Source organism: Anomalospiza imberbis, chromosome 6 (assembly GCF_031753505.1).
Source record: "Anomalospiza imberbis isolate Cuckoo-Finch-1a 21T00152 chromosome 6, ASM3175350v1, whole genome shotgun sequence".
NCBI lineage: Eukaryota > Metazoa > Chordata > Aves > Passeriformes > Viduidae > Anomalospiza > Anomalospiza imberbis.
Window position 1 is genome coordinate 27,677,699 of NC_089686.1, and position 18,006 is coordinate 27,695,704.

The 18,006-nt window shown below is 35.5% G+C and overlaps 1 protein-coding gene across 3 annotated transcripts in view; it reads left to right on the forward strand.

Annotated features, from left to right (window-relative positions):
• Positions 1 to 18,006, forward strand: part of PRKD1 (protein kinase D1) — a 116,609-nt gene that overhangs the window by 73,879 nt on the left and 24,724 nt on the right. For 2 of the 3 annotated variants that reach the window (XM_068193007.1, XM_068193005.1), the window contains exons 3-6: positions 627 to 758; positions 1,459 to 1,619; positions 13,682 to 13,892; positions 15,538 to 15,615. In XM_068193007.1, the coding sequence (XP_068049108.1) occupies positions 627 to 758; positions 1,459 to 1,619; positions 13,682 to 13,892; positions 15,538 to 15,615 (582 nt within the window). Of the gene's footprint in view, positions 1 to 626; positions 759 to 1,458; positions 1,620 to 4,386; positions 4,411 to 13,681; positions 13,893 to 15,537; positions 15,616 to 18,006 lie in introns of all 3 variants that reach the window. The other variant, XM_068193006.1, reaches the window with a different exon arrangement.

Sequence of the window (18,006 nt, forward strand, 5' to 3'; positions counted from 1 at the left end):
TTCCAGGTTGCCCTGCAAGGTTTTTTTCTATATTGAAATTTGGACGTATCATTTCATGTTTTATTTTTAAGCTCTAATATACGTTTTTAACTTGTATGATCAGTTCACTGATACCAACGTAGGCTGCTGAATTAATTATACCAAGTGATCAGCAGAAACAGACTATTTTAGATGCAAAAAAAAAAAAAAAAAAAAAACAAAACCCAACTTTATGGGATGTGTTCCGTTCATTTTATATACATACTACCTTCAAGATGTAGCGAGTAAAATCTTTAAAAAGTATTTGAAAAATTTCTGATGTTTGATTGAACTTTGACAATTTTGGTAAATATTGATATGCTATTATACTCCTGTATTTGATTGGAAAAATGTTGTCAGAGATGTCATTGCTGCAGGTTTGTAAATGGAACTTTATCCTTTTTCCAGTGGTCATTGTAGTATGAAGATATATCATCACTCTTTTTATCTTTAAAATATTAAGCAGTGAACAATTCCAAATTTAAGGTTCAGCATCATAGTGGCCAAAAGGAGTTTTGTTTTGTTCTGTGAAGTACCTAATAAGTGAAGAACAGTAGTTATGTTACTTTTTAATTATGTTAATTTTTTGTATGATCTCACTGCCATAGCTTCTGCTACATTTGAAGACTTCCAAATCCGGCCCCATGCTCTGTTTGTTCATTCATATCGGGCTCCAGCCTTTTGTGACCATTGTGGAGAGATGCTGTGGGGGCTAGTGCGTCAGGGACTCAAATGTGAAGGTAAGCTGCAGTGAGATGTAATTTTTCAGTCTAAAGAAGAGACTTTTCCCTTCTGCTTCTGTGTGTTGTGTCTAATGCTGCTTTTAAATTAGTTAGAGACAGTAAGAACTGTCAGAGGAATTAAATGATTGAAGAATTTATCTTTTTGACTGCTCTGAGGCATCTTAGATATGGCTCTGTAACCTTGAGCGTAAAAAGCTTTGGTTGATATGAAGTCTTAAGAAAAGGCTGGATGTCTTGCTCTTCCCTTACAGTTTTTTATGAGCCTGTGTCTCATTTTGTATCACAGTAATTCAGATTATTTAACTGAAGTTACTGTCAATCCATATGAAGTTGTAATAGCTAAGTTTTCTCACTTTGCAACACCTATTTGACTTCTGGTAGACTAAACCAAATAGAATATACCATTTGCAGTGAGACGTCTTTACCTGCCAAGTGCTTGTCATAAAAATTTCCTGCTCTTTGAGACCACGGATTTTGAAAAATCAGAGAAAAACCACTGGTTGTAGATGTATCTATTTGGAGCTGATAACATTATATCTCTAACAAGTTGCTAGAATAAAAGAGCATGGTAGAGGGAAAAGTTTCATCAAAATTAAGGCTAATATTTTTGAATTTGTGTTGTTTTTGAAAAAACAAAAATTACTTGCTTTTTTGAGTAGTAAACCATAATCAGATGGTTTTAAATTTCTCTTTTCAGGATGTGGTCTGAACTACCATAAGAGATGTGCATTTAAAATTCCTAACAACTGCAGTGGTGTACGGAAAAGACGCCTGTCAAATGTATCCCTAACAGGACTCAGCACCATTCGAACAGTTTCTGCAGAGCCCTCACCCAGCGTGACAGATGAAGCCCTTCTGGTATGGGATTCCCTAGCTGTAGAGGCCGTGGGAGGAGCTGAGAAACAATGATATTTAGTGCTATAGAATCTGGTTTTGCTTGTTACAGACTACAGAGGAGAGTGGTATGTAAATTATAAATTAAGAGAAGGCATCTTGACTTAAAAGGGAGGTCACCAACTTAAGGTGTGTGGGTTTAAGGTATGTGTCACTTCTGATACTCCCAGGAGAATCATTTGTCAAGAATTATGTTATTTTTAAGGCCTAAAACTGCCACCCATGCTAATATAAGTAGTTGGATCTTGAAGAATCTCTTCTGGAACTAGTTGAATTTCTTCTGTATCGGATCATTATTTCCCTTGGCTTATTAAATAGGAAAGGTTTGCCTCATTAGAGCACTGTGACCCAGACAACACAGCACTAAACTGAGTGTCTGTCACAATCAAGTCTGTTTTTAATTAGTTGGAGCCTGCATGTTTAGCATATTTCTGGGTGTTCAGAAGAAAGTAGGAGAAATCTCTTTTAGATCCTTAAATGGCTCTTTGTGGTGAATGTATTTATATGTCTGAATTTAGACATGTTGATGTATACATAGATGTACAGTATATACAAAAGCACGTAAATATATAGTATACTTGTATATTAATTAATATATTAATTTTCTGAAATTAAAGCAGAATGTTCATTGGAGTAAAGGACAATTATACAATTTTTTATTTTTAGCATGTTTGTTGTTTTTAGCACTCATGGTCATAATACACTTGAATAGTAAAGATTTTGCACAGTGTATAAGTGAATCCACTCCTAAATGAAAGTTTTGAAAACCTTAAGGTTTAAAAGAGAGGAAAGAATTTATAAGTACACACAACAATTATCATGTTTTCCTCTCAATTAGAATATTAAACTTATTAAACTTGACATACTAAAAGGACACTATTGCAAATGATGTAGACATGGTGTTAGATGCAGTACCATCTATGAACCATAATTATGTACTTATGCTACTGATTATCATTAGTCTAAAGCTACTTGGAAATTAAGGTTAACATTATGAATCTGTATTTTTAATTGAAAAGCTGCATAAATGAATAAGGTGCTTAAGTTCTGTAAACTACAGCAACAAATGTTTATGGATTAATCATAATTCTCAGCAGGTTGTTTCAGAAATTACGTAGAGCAAGACAGAAAATTTGGAGGAAGACTGGCCCTAATTCTGATCTCATTTTATTTTAATTTTTGTTACAAAAATTGCATGTATCAGCATCCTGGTACACCCTCTATAAATGTTCATTGTGCTGTACAGTTAAAATGTATCAAAATTTTTTAAATTTGAAAAAACTTTAAATTATAAGACTGTGTTGTTTGCTGACACATTCTTATACAAAGTACCTGTTTTGCAAAGCTATATATTTCAAAATTTTTGACAGCATTAAAATTGCCAGTGAATAGATGCAGTAAGTGCTGTCTATACTGCAGCCTGTACTTCTCTGAGAACTTGTAAACATTGGTGTCCCTGTGTTGATGATTCAGAACATCACACATGCTCACACACACGTACACGCCCAAAGAAAATCTATTTGCAGTAGGTAAAGGGCGGGGCCTGGAGAAATCAAATAGTTTTCTTATCTCACTTTTATTTCCTGGAATCCTGGTATCATTTACCAGGTTTTCAGAAATGCTCTCACACACGGCTTCTATATGTCTTTTGTTCTGTTTAGTTTTTTTCCCTTTAAATGTATTTCCATTCCTACCCTCCCACCCTGCTTTTTTAAAATGGCATAAGCTTTGTCAGTTCTCATGTACCAAATTTGTCCTTTGGACTCAGTTCTTCTGCAATGCTTATGAGATTAGTTTTATGGCAGTTTATATGGTGATGCCAATCAAGCCATGCACTTTAGAATGTCTTTCATTTTTCTACAGTCTGTGTGAGTATACTGAAAAACATCAACCGTGTTCATAAAAGTGTACTATTCATTAATAGTATTGATGTGTTACTTTAATCACTGCTAACAAAATATAATCTCTGTTATATCTATCAGTTCTTCAAATAGGACTAAAATAGATGTATTTTTACCTCTCATTACCATGTAGAGTCAGAGCAGTTGAGAAGAAATAATTCCTGGAGATCTTTGATAGATGTAATTATCAAACTGAGTTGCTGCTTTTTTTTTTTTTTTTTTTTTTTTTTTTTTTTTTTTTTTTTTCTTTTTTTTTTGTTGATGTGTACACCTGATAGGAGACACAGCATGTAAGCCTGCCTTCTGGAAATATGGCACTTATAAAGTGAATAAGTTATGCCCTGTCTTATGAAATTTTGTCATCTAAAAATCTTTGAGACAGGATTATATGGAATCATGCAAAATGTACCTATACTTTAATTATCCTTGCATAGGGAATCACCATGCGCAGAAACATTTTCAGTTTGGGTATAAATGTTTTCATTAGCCAATAAAACATCTTATTTGAGCTGAAAATTGAATGGGGAATGTATTTGCGTACAGCTTTAAAAATCTACTTCCAAAGAATAAAATCTTCTTTTGATTCTTAACACAGTAGTATAAAACCCATCAACAGAAATGCTAAAAACAAAGTAGAACTGAGAGGATACAATGCAACCCAGATTTTTACATGTCTCAGCTCAAATGCAGTTCTTAAGCATTTACTCTGTAAAAAAGAATGAGAGTATAATATGATCCCACATTCATGCTTGCTTCTAAAATAACATTATTTTCTGTCTTTTTGTCCCTCTTATTTCTTCTGTTTTTTCTTCTTTCCAACTACCTGTCAGTCTCCTGTCAGCCCTGGCTATGAGGTATGTACTGAATTTACTCCCTACCATGTTATTAGCAACATCCTCTTTTATGATTATCAGTATGAGTTTGAAGACGTGCAGGACTTAATTCAGATTAGTAAAGTCCAGATTCCAAAGTGAAGATTACAATTCTTATGCTAAACAGTAAAATTAGTGAACATTAAAATATTTCAATACAAAAGTGACTTTTACATTTCTTAGGCATGAAAGAGGTCATTGGCTAGACTGAAGCCCTATTTTATAATGGTAGTAACACATAAGAAAAAAATTTTAACTTCACTTTCAGGACTGGGAATTTGCTGTAGTAATTTGCTGTAGTAATATAATAAACATTATATTTTTAAGCTGAACAAACCTCACATTCAAATGCTCACCAGCAGTAAGCTTCTGATGCTATACTACCATTGGGGTAGCTCTTTCTTTCTGACTGTGGTGGAATTAAAAAACCCCCAGTGTAGGATTTTATATTTCTGTGGAAATAGCCATGAACAGTGTACAAGTAAGTTACAGCTCTATATAAAAAGAGTGTCAAGTCTAATTAAAAAAAAAATTTAAGTGGGTGATTCATGTCAAAGGTTGCTCTCTTTGACTTTCACTGTGGATTTTCTAAAGAAGTTTGGTTTGTGTTTAAAGTTTCAAAAGCTTTTGAAACTACGAAGTATTGGCATCTTTCCCTTGTAGCATGTATTAAAGAGGAGGCTTTGCACATATTAAAAATACAACATTTTGGAAATTTGACATAGTTAGTCTGAGGAATATTTTGTTATGCTAAAATGAAGATTTCCATAGTCAAAGATCTATTTCTTTGGAAGAAATAACTTTATTTCCTATAATCATAGAATGATTTAGTTTGGAAGGGACATTAAAGATCATATGGCTCCAACTCTCTACAATGTTAGGGTCATCTTCCACTAAACCAGTTGCTCAAAGCCCCACTGAACATTTCCAGGGATGAGGTTTCTATTTCTTCCTAAAACACCTATATTCTTACTGTGTGTTCCAGAATTCCAGCTCCACAAAATATCCATAAAGCAATACAAAAATGTATATATAAACCACACTTTTTGTAATATTTAAGATAATTGTATTCTAAATATGGTGCTGTCTGATAAATGATGAATCCACCAATCTGTATGATGGTGGGTTACCCTAAAGTAGCAGTAATTAAAGGTAGGCATGAAAAAAAGGTATTACTGCTAAAGTAGCAGTAATTAAAGGTAGGCATGAAAAAAGGAAAAACAAAATTGTGTTCCTATTGTGAATAGAAAATGTGTTAGCTATCTGTGGCTTTGCTTCAAAATACATTTATATGACACAATGGTATTTTATTTTATTTTTAATATTATTTTGGGAAGTTTTATTTGTTTTATAGAAGTAACAAATATAGTAAGGTCATTTTATAAACACACTTGAAGTGATTTCTCAGAAAAAGTCTAGCTGAGCTTTGCTTTTAAAATAGGAATAATGTGTCTCGTAGGGTATAGGTAAGTGGAATGTTACGTATTATCTTTGCTTTTTGATGATGAATCAGGATTTACAGTTCATTTTTGCTAAATAATTTAAAAATTAAAATGTATATAGTTTTAGTTGAAAAGACTATTTATGTATCACTGACAGAATGCAAAGCACCAGGTGTCGCTTGCCTCTGTAGATTTGTTATAAGCAGAGCTGGCTTGAGGCTTTTTAGCTATATATAGAAGAGTGATTCTGCAGAACTAGGACAGTAGATGCTCTGGGAGGAAATAGTCTTGAGTCGTGGGTGGTCATTTTCTCTTTCTTCCCTCTCACCCCAAACTTAATACAGATGCCCTTTCGTCTTAGCCCACTGAAATAAGGAGTCCTTGTTTCTAGTGACTCAGAAATAGCCACTCTAAGAAGCCTTTGTTTTCCACACTCCCACAGAAGATGCATCTCCTTTTCCCAGTTCCAGTCCCTACAGAGTCTTGTGTAGGGACTCCCTCCCCAGCTCACTGAACTGGAAAAAAAAGGCCCTTGAGGGAGGGAATAAGAAAGAGCTGGGGTGATGCAGCTGAGAGCATCTTGGTGCCTTAAACCACTTCTAATTACAAGTCCTTTTCTAATGGCTGAAGTAGAGTTCATAACACCAAAGATCCTCAAAGGCAAAACTAATATTTTCTTTTGAAGGCACTCGAGTTAACTGTGAATTAATACTGTTCTGTTATGATTTATTCTTGTCACCCGCAAGTTATCTTTCCATGCTCCAGCGATACATGCTGCACATTCCTCTCTGTCTGAATGGGAATTTACTTGCCGTGTGCCCATATGTTTAATAAAAAACCCTATGGATAGAGCTCCTGGAGTTTGCTCCAAAATCTAGAGTTCATTTAAAAATAATAGAAGGTGCAATAGAGGCTTTGAGTAATTAAACTGATCCTAAGTAGTGTTCACATTGATCTAGTGCCAGATGCACCAGGTGAATATAGGGTCATGCACTAAACAGAACTAAGAATTGAGAACTCAGTGAATCTGACTCTGAAAGTCGAATATAGGAATTTAAATTCCACAATCTTTTATGTATTTTTTAGTTTTCTTACTTTTTTACAATAACTTAGTTAAACATACTAAATGTCAAAATAAAAAAGTATTTCAAATGTAGTTCTCTTTTATCTTATAGTGTTGCAGATCTATGATCTGTGATATTCAAAGTGGTACATCTAGGGAAGATTAGGAGCTACGTTCTTGTAGTTTCTAAGTACCAGCAAAAGGGTTTGCACATATTGAAAACTGCCAAATGCTGCAGCACACATTTTGCTTCCCTATAGTATCTCTGAGACTTCATTCATGATGATTTGGGTTATTGTGAATTGTGAAAACGTTACTTTGAGGGATAATGGCAATCAACACAACCTTATCTCTCCACTTAGAAAGCATCTCTCGCTTCTAATATATAATCTTGTTTTTCTGTATTGGTTACATAGTACTGCCCCCAAACTTACTTCAGGCCTCACCAAGTGGGTTTGTCTGTATCTCCTCTGTCCAGAGTCAAAACTTTCCAAACCAGTGTCTGTGGTTAAGCCTAAAGACCTGTCAGTTATCCCTGATTTGGTAAGGATGGTATGTAGACAGTGACAGATGGGACACATTTATACAGGCATTGCGGGGACGGGGGAGAACCCCAAGATTTTATATGATAGGATGCATCAGAATAGGGCAAAGACTATCTGAAGGGTTTTGTATTGAATTATAATTTGGCTGTGAGGCCTTTGTGTCATCATGTGTGCTTTTTCTCCCCCTTTATATTAGCTTTATTCAGCAGGCATAACGAAGCTGCCAGGTCTGGCTTCTGATATGGACATTCTAATACTGCACAATACTTCTGTGAAAATAACTTATTAAATTAATATACTTAAAATTATGAAGTACATGATAAAAGATCAAACTAAACCTAATATTTTTGAATGAATTTTTGTCTGTAAGATGCTGGGAAAAAAGCTTTGTGCTATGTAAGTATTACTATGGCTGCTGGTACTAGCAAATCCAAAAATAAAGGGTTTTTGTTTTGGGAATTCCCTGGTTCTGAGGAGTCAGCATAGTCCCACAATACCTGCTGAAACCCAGTAATCTTCTATTGCTACTTTCCAAAATAAGGCAAGTTACAGACAGAGCATTCAAACCACTGTCTGCTGCTATTGATGTCTGAGTAGAAGAAAGGCGTATATAATAATAGCCGTCTGTGGATAGTTTAATATTAAACAGCTTGTACTGAAGTCAGTTCTTTGATGTGTTTACACATGTGAAAGTGAAATGTTTTTCAGACCATAGCTATCTAGCTGTGGTGCTTGTAGGATTAAATCATACACTTGTCTTAGAGAGGAGTGCAGGAAGTCTTGAAAGACCACACAGTTGATTGCAGTCTAAGTGTGGTATTGCAGTATATTTAACTGAAGATTTGTTTTTTTGAATTCACTTAATTACAGTTACATAGTTTAATTTGTAAAAGAAAGTCAACATTTGCATTGCATTAAAAACAGAGTTCCTGTGGTTACATAGATATCTAGCACCTCACTTGACAGTAGCTTCCTGTGAAGAAATTGTGTATGAACATATTAAGACTTTATCCTCTGCCTTTAATATAGGAAGGAAATGCATGTTTCAACAAGTCTGTTTCAACACTAAAAATGAAACTTCATCCAAACATTTAATGCTGTTTTTGAAATAGACATCACTTTTCTCTGTTGTCCAAGTAAATAAAAAACCCTAGATTGTAATAGTTTATTCTTTTGTTGAGGCAAACGTTTCAAAATTGTAGGAGTACTTCTGTTATTTCTGATTGAATATCTCCGTGTAAACTATGGGAATAATGTTGCAACACTACTTAGATATTGAGCCTGCAAAAGGTTAGCACTTCTTGGTGTAAGTTTTGAAAAAAACATCTATTTAGGAGAGTATAAGTTGTGTAGCCTATTCTCTTTTGAGTGAAGGTTACTAACTTGAGCATGTTTCTACAAGCATGATTGCCAAAATGGAAGTAGTTGCTTTCTGACTCTTAAAAAACATGAAACTTTTTGGTAAAGCTTTTCAGAATCCCTGTGACGTATTTAGTGGGACTGTCAAAACCTTTTAAAAGGAGTAAGGCAAAGAGCGGTCTCTTTTACGTTTTAGACTAGCCCATGCAGCTGGATTGCAGAGCTGGTCCTTGTCTTTGTTCCCAAGAGGCCACCTCTGTGTCCAAGCAGTCAGCTTTTATTGCTTCCATTAGTCCCTTCTGCATCTCCCTACAGTTTCTTTGATTTCTGTGCCTGTAAGGAATAGATGTGAATGCTACAAGATGGTCAAACTTATCCAGGTAATAGGAACAGCTTAATCCATTGGTGGGGAAATCGGTATTTATTTCAGTTTCTTAATTGCATTTTGCAGTGTATTTGGACAAGGTAGAAAAGACAGGGAAGATCTGCTGAGCTATTTTTACCTTTGGGGGACTGCAATGCAATGGGACTTCCTGCAATGACTGTACAATGATTTTATGCTTCTGGCTAATGTAGACAAATTGTTGTGTCTTCTAGTGTCTTTGAGCCTTCAACAAAGCTCACCAGAACTCACACAAGGGGCTTCAGTATATTCCAAAAATTCAAAGAAATTGAGCAAGAACAGAAAGCAAGGCTTCAGTTGAATAAAAGTGATGAGGAATGCCCCATGTTGGAGAAACGATTGGTACATCTTCCTTCTTGGAATTTAAAAACCAAAAAAAAAACATCTTTTTTTTTTCTCCCCCAAATAAGAGTAAGCAATCTGGATTCTATTAGATATTCTTACAGTTAAAACATAATTGAAGTATCTGGTGTCACTGGCTTAGTTGGACAGTCCAGTATTCAGTAAATGTACACATTTCTTGTTATTTGTTGTCACTTGAAAAATCAGACTCTTGAGCTCTTAAAGTATAGATTTCCTTGCTGGGATGATTGTTCTAAAGGACTGTTTAGTATTTGGAACTGTGCAGGCTGTTAGTTTCCATGGTGTAATCTGGTTAAGCAATCATTTCCTGGGAAGTTTCCAGACTTTCTGAATCAGTAGTCTGGCTGGCTACCAGGAAAAACTCGTTTATCTTTCTAACAAACCAGGCACACCAGCTGAAGGAGAAGGTGCTGTGAGGAGGAGATTCTTGCTTTTCTGGTGAAAATGGGATAGTTCCTGGTTTCCTATGCTTTCAGGGGCTTAAAACTGTGGCATCTATCTGATGCTGGGAGTGCTGGAAGTTAGAGTTGAGGGATCTTGACAGGATTTTTGGACAATATTGGGAGGAGAAGCTTATCTGACAAGAGGGAGGAGGTGCTCCTCCTAATCAGTCAATCATCAGAGGGTGTGGAAGATGCTCCAGCTGCTGCTGCCATGAGTTATCTGTCACCAGCTTCCCTTCCCTTGCTACTTTTGAGCAGGACCCAGGAGGCACAATGTCTCTGGCTGGAAGAGGGAGGGAATGGAGACAGGCATAGCAGGACTGGGCATGCAGGAGTGAGGCCAGATCCATGAATTCTGATGTCTTTTCTAGCATGGGAGAAGGTGAAACTTGGCTTTACCTCTTGACCTGAAGGCACTGGAAGTTGAGAAATGCTGGTGCCTTACATAGTGTGCTACACTGCTGGCACGTGGCAGCCCAGCACTTGCGGAATGGCAAAGAAAAGCTGAAATACTTTTCTCTATAAATTGGACTTGAAGACTGACATCTTACAGTAGGTTTTCCAGTGTTTTATCTTTTGTTTAGTATCCATTACTTCTTGAGCTGTAGAGAACACTTATGAATTACTAACAAAAGCTTAGTTAATTGCCTAGTCAGGAGTACAACTTGGCAGCCATGTGAAATGATACTTGAAGTAAATATTTCAGAAATTATAACTATGCATTGACTAATACAAATTTTGAGAAAAAAAGCTCTACCAAACAACACGACAGAAGCTTTATTAATGATAACTCTGTTTGATCAAGGTATGATGAGTAACTGTTTGAGTTATCTCAGAAGCAGTCAACTCAATGTAGAGCATCTAGAATTCACTTTTTGTTCAACCTGACATTTTCTCATACACTAGCACATTAACATACACTAGCACATTAAAACTGAAAAATTTGCCATCAATCTGAGCAAAAAATGTAGCAAATAATTTGTCCCCCACTTGTACTGTACCACACCTAAGATTTGATCAGACATCTAGGTCAGAGCCAAAGCTGTAGGGAAGACCGTCTCTCTCTGTTAATCATAACTGCCCAAGATTAGTCTCAGTACATTTCAGCAATACTATGGAAGTTTCTGAAACCTGCAAGGCATTTGGTGAGGAAAACAGCCAAACCAGCTTCCTAAAATCCTTTAAGCAAGAAGTCACCTAGGTATAAGTAATTTGGACTTTGCTTTCAGCAGTATTTGGTTGCCAAAATAATTTTTGATTAGGCAGTAATTTGGAAAATGAAAGCAAAGTGTGATCATAGAAAATAGGTTTAATTAGATTATATTAGTCAGGATTCTAAGAGAAATGATGGCATTAGGAGATACTTGGATCACTTTTATTCAGACAAGGATAAGATTGTCAAGAAATATCTCTAGTGATAAGAATAGTAAACTGAAATATTAGTTTGTTACAGTGACATAATGAAAGCAAGCACTAAACAAGCACATTCCTTACATAATCTCACTCCTTTTTGGTTAAACTTCATTTTAAGGGAATAGTATCACTACATGCAAAATGTCCACCAAATGTCCAGATTCAAGAGAGAGCAAAGTGTTGTGACTAATGCATTGCAAGTCGTGATTATAAGGAAGATGAACCCTTTAGGATTTTTTTTTATTCAAAAAGAAAATATTTACATTAAATTGTAGTATGCCACAAGTAAAACTCTTCTTGTGGACACTGAAGAGCAAACTCAGGGCTAAGTGTCCAGTCACAGGGTAGGGTTGAGGCTGTAACTTGTACTGAGGCTGTAACTGAACTAGGACTATGAAATTGAATCAATCTGGACCAAAATTGTTTCTATTCTACACAGGCATAAAACTGAGAGAACTGCATCTCTGTTTCTCACTGCTCCTTGTGAGCTTTGCCCTGTCCACAAACACTGAGGGCTGTAATTTCCAGGTGGTTCGTACTAGCTGAACAATGCAGTTTGTGCAGAATATGTGCCTCATTCTTCTGTCCTGGTGGTCTTCTGCTTTCCATTTTGCAGGCCTGTTCATGTGGACTTCATAAAACTTAGTGCAATCTGCCTTAGAAATAATAGGCGAATTTTATTAGTAGTTAACAAATATGATAGAAATTTATTCTCAAACTGAGACTAATTAATTGTTTGGGTTTTTATTACTATGCATAAGTGGTTTGCAGAGCATGAAGATTTAAACCTCGGGAAGTAATAAACCCGTAATATCAGAGTATGTACTCAGGCTTTTTCCAATGTTATTTGTGATAAAGAAAAGACAGATGCTTTCTTATACTTTCAATCTAGTTTCTTTGTGGTGACCATATGTACCTGGCTCATACAACGTTTTTTGCATATTTTTCCTTTATTTGAAAGGACTGCATTAGTACAGTGGATCTTTATGCTTCTTGGAAAAGACACCTAATTCTACAGTGTAATCAAAGAATTTATCTTCACAGCAAGAAATCTATGAGCTTTGTAAGGAAGAAATTTTTTATCCCCCCATGGCAAATACACTGTCAAGGCAAAGATGGGAACTAATTCCTTAGGCTCTTCTGCCGTTAAAATGACTTCTGAATTCCTCTTTACTCCAAAAGTCTCAGAAGCATAAAAAAATGTATTTTTCTATATTTTCATGACTGGGAAATAGTAATCAGATGGAGGAATTTCTATAGCATTATGTGTTTTAATCTAAGCAGTGTTTCAAGTTAATGTCCACCTGAAGCTTCGGCTACTACAGTTTTTGAGCAGTGCAGGCTCACTCTTGAGTGATTTGTTTTCTAGTGTTCAGTTATCAGATTATTTGTGGATGATAATGAGAAGATGCTGAGTTTTAATGAATCAAGCTGCATTTTCTCACTTTTTTTCTCCTTTCAAAGTTAATTGTGGGTGTAGTTTAGTTGTTTCTCAAGGGCAAGTATTAGGAGAAAGCAGTTTTCTAGGTGAGTTTTTTTCTGGGTTAATTATATGTACATCTAAATTTAGTAGAGAAAATTAGGTAACTCATTTATTCTAGAAATTCATTGGATTTCATGCCTTAGACTGTGTGTCTCACATCAAATATATATATACATACATATATAAAATAGATATTTAAAGGTGTGTGTGTATTTATATATATATGCACACATCTTTAAATACCTATTGTGATCCATTGTGCATAATCTAAATGTGGTAAGGTTAGCAATAGAAAAATGATAAATAAATAGTTTTTCAATCATTAATCTACATGCACATAGAATAACGTGATAATTTTTTAATACTTATACAAAAATACAGCCTTTTAAAATTACTTTTGATGTAAAACAGAAAATAAGAGGTAAAAATGGTTTTTATCAGAATGTAAAATGCTTTTCTGAGAGATTTTAATAAGTATTTTAATTTTGATTAATTTTTAAAAATAAAACCCTGTTTCAGTCACAATATGAAGTATATGATAATAGTATTGGCAAAGGTGGTCAGTACCATTCAAATTTTTCAAAAGCAGTCTGAGAGGGGCATGATTCATGTTCTATTAGTGTTTAAATGCACTTACATGACTTTTTATGACATATGACAGTGTTATTGAACTGAGGGAATATATGAATATGATATTCTTTTAAAATGAATACAAAACTCCTTTTTATGTATTTTATAGCAAAAGACGCCATCGGAATCATACAGTGGGCGAGAGAAGAGGTCGAATTCACAGTCCTACATAGGACGACCTATTCAACTAGACAAGATTTTACTGTCAAAGGTTAAAGTGCCTCATACTTTTGTCATCCACTCCTACACACGTCCAACAGTTTGCCAGTACTGCAAGAAGCTTCTCAAAGGGCTTTTTAGACAGGGTTTGCAATGCAAAGGTAAGTGAATGTCCTTTAGGAATGTAAAAGCTAAGCATAATAAAATTAATAAATTAGTGTTTGAGTGGTTACTATGTAGCCTTATTCATGATTTCCTTACTAAACTGTCTAGGTGTAGGCACATGTACAATTACACTGGATTAAGGCGCAGTCAAAATTACAGTAATTGGTGTTCTGTAGGAGCTGGCTGAAAGGCTGTTCATTCTTAGCCTTTGGTGTATGTGCAGCAGCTCACATTTTTCATTCAGGTGTAAATGATCTTGTATTTGGCATAGGTGAACCTGTGCTTATAGCAGAATGGTTAACATAATGGACTATATTCTTATCTTCATTGTTTTTGATATACAAAGTCCTGTGTTTGAATTAAAGCATATGCCTGAGCCTCAGCAGCTCAGTGTTTTGGGGAAGTTGTAATGGAAGTAAAATAAGATGGGGTTATATGAGAATTTAAACCCACATTTTTTCAGTGTGACTAATGTGCTCTCAAGTCTCTTGGCATTGTGTACCTTAGTAGGTGCTGAAGTGAGTCAGGCCCCTTGGATCACAGCCTAGATTGCTGGCTCACCTTAGCCAGCCTTAGCCTGTAAATACAAAGCATTGTGCGTGCTATGGGGTTGGAATGTTAGCTAATGGATACTCAATACCACCTTCCTTCTATTACAATAAATAATAATTATTATAAAATTAATCAGTATACTTTGTGTTACTTCTTTAAACCCTGCAAAATTCAAAGTTGTATTCATTTAACTTAAGGTGTGGTTCGGATACAATTTAACTAAAGTAAAATATCTATCAAAGCATCACCTATTTCAGTTCATTTCAGAATCCTGGTGACCTAAGCAAATGTTAACCTAATTTTTAAAAAATAAAATTAAAATTTATCTGTAGTTTTGCACTGCTGTACCTCTAGTTGGTGTTTGGATCAATCTTAATAATTACAAGCATATGGACAACCTTAGTATATTTTTTCCTTCCTGACTCTGGTTTTCCTGGTGTGTTAGTAACTTACAGCTATTAGTTTAAGTAAAATGTGTTCATAAGCCAAAAGAAAACAATTCCCATGACATCTAATGAAGTACTACTTACATATATGAAAGAAGTAAAAAAAAAAAATTGGAAAATAGGGAAAAGACTGAAGTAACCTGTAGTTGCAAGCTATCTAGTATTTGCCTTGTAATGCAAAAAACATATATTTTCTCACTTAAAATTGTTGGCTAGGGTTCTTCTGTTTCAATTTTCAGTCATCAGTATTTCCTATGTAGTCAGTCCCTTAAACTGCAGCTGATACACTACAGCCCATTCTGCTTCTTTCACTGGAAAGGCAGCTCTGGCTTTGGAGCCAAGCACTTGTGTCTCCTCATCACTCCCCTAGATGAGCTGAGCATCTCTTTGGCTGCTGTAGTGCCACGCCACTCAGCTACCCTTGGAAAGGCATTTTTTCCCCTCAGAAATGTGCTTCTAGCATCTTCATCCTGTCCCTTCCACTGACAGGCAGCATGGAGCCAGGCTAGTGCACAGTCTCTGAACATATGACCTGTATTAATGAAATGATAGGGCTTAATATCTGTAGGCTGGATAGCAGGAAAAATATAATTGTGTCACAGAAAGAGAAATAATTTGGCTGTATCCCTTTTTCACTTACCAGACTGTAGATTCAACTGTCACAAACGCTGTGCTCCTAAAGTGCCAAATAACTGCCTGGGGGAAGTTGCCATTAATGGAGGTAAGTTGCATTAACAATTGTTCCTGTCACTGTATAAACCATCAGTTAAATAAAGGAAATGTAAAACTGTGATGTGTACAAACACATTTTCCCATTGCTTGGGAGTGGCCTTTTCTCTGCAATATTTCTGTTGTATGTTGAAGATGAAGTGTGAGAGGAATGCTGTGAGTAGCTCATACACCATCCCTTCTGAGTGTTTCTTCCAAATTGGTAGCACTGGCAGACAGACTAAGCTCTGCCCCAGAGGTGATGTCAGCCCTGTGATAGTGCCTGGTAAATGCAGAATGCCAGAGGAAAGCCAAAAGCCACATGTGAGAAGTTGGCACTCACCTGTCAGCTAGAAGCACAAAAATTTTCTTTTAATGTGAGGGGAGAAAAAAGTGGTTATGGATGATCTTTCTGAGAAGGAAAAACATACCTAGAAGAACTAGGAATGCCCTTCAGAAAAAAAATCCAGTTTACTGATGGCATAAAACTAATCATAGCAGTTGCCCCAAATCAAGTCTTGACTATCTGCTGATTTTCCCATGCATGTGCTACTGGTTTTGAGTTAAGTATAAGGGTGTATGGGTAGGCTTGACAGATGGTACTGGAGGAAAAAAAGGAGTGGCTGTAGATGAGATGTTGATTGCCTTGAAAATGTCACTTTTCCTGTGTGATCAGGAAATGAGAAGTATGGTGAAGTGCTCAGTTTCTAATGCATATTGTGTGTTGTCAGCCTAAACTGCTTCTGAGGTTAATTAAGTATTACCTTATGACACATTCATTTTCCTTTAAATGTGGTCTACTTTATTGAAGACATATCAAGAAATTCCAAAATTAGGAATATTAACTAATATTTTTCATAGTATTTCTCATAGTAGTGTTACTGTGTCACTATGAATTATTTATGTTTAATAGGAAAATTCCTACAAGTACTAAGTATTCCACTTGAAATGTGACAAAGTGCATGATTTTCTGGAAAGTAGATGATGTCTTCCTATTGAATGTCCTTTCTGATGCACCTCTCACTGGACTTTTGAAGTCACTGTTATTTTTTTCTTTTTTTTAATCTTGAGCCATTTATACCTCATTTAACCATTAACCATCCCACAACACAACTATTTCTTCAGGAGTGCAAGTAATGTTGCTAATGAAGATTTGTGGTTTGGTTTTCAGAAACTAAAATATACACTATGAAATGTTAATTCCATTGATAGGGGTGTAAAGTTTTCCCTGAGATTTGTAGTTTGAGTAAGTACCTAAATCTGCTTATAAATGATAAATTTTTCCAGCATAGATGCAGTTTTAGAGAGGAGTGATCTAAAGTGCTGTGAGAAGACAGGAAGGAACATAAACTGTTTCTGCACAACTGAACTAAATGAACAAAATTTACATTTGTTTTTGAATTACTCCTCCAAATTCCCTCTTTCCATCTGAGGCAGGTGTATTTCATCCCTACAACACACCCCTTCTGCCTTCTCCACACCTTTGCTTCACAAGCAACACACTACTTTTGTTTGGACTTTCCTCCTGACACGTGAATCTGATGCTGAGCTGATGGGAAGTGATAGTTTGTCTCAGGAAAGCTTGTGCAGAGTCACTTGGAGTGAGAACACATATCTGGGTTTACACCAATTATAGTCCTTGAAGATTGCAATCTTAAAATTTATAGAACTTGGCTTTTATACACCAAATAATATTCTTAGTATGATATACATAGAATCCTCATAGAACTCTGAATTGTGTGTCCTGAATGATTGATAGAGTGTCCCTGGGATTAGCAAAGGCAATTTTATCTTGCATGTCATTTGTATTTTCACAGTAATTTGGTTCACATTATTTTCAAACTTAATAAACAAAATACAGTATCTGTCATTTTGTCCATCTGCTGTGTGATGCATCTTCCCTAAAATAGTAAGTGAAAAAAGAGTTGAGTAACGAAATTCCAAGAGTGGTGTCATTAGTAAATGCATTATATACAAAGTGTAAGGAGTTATTTTTAACTGATTGTAGGTTTATTAAAAATAGATATTTTAAAAGTGTTGTAGGAATCGCAAAGAGAGAGCTTTGGACTGTGAATTATCATTCATGACTGAATGACTGGTTCTGCTCGAGATGAAGTATGTCTCTCTTAATCACACATTAGTAATTTATATCCAAATATCTTAAGATTATTGCACATGAAAACAAACTTTTCAGATGTGCACATCTAATTTCAGTGAAATGCCATCAATTCCAAACATTTTGCTGTCAGACAATTCAATGTGCTTCTTCTTGTGTTACATTGCCTACACTGGCTGTCAAGAGTCTTCCTCCACACAATTAGGCAAAAGTTGCTAGGAGAAACTATTTGATGCGTTCCATGTGATTTTAACTTTACTTCAAATTTCTGAAACACTGCAACATCAC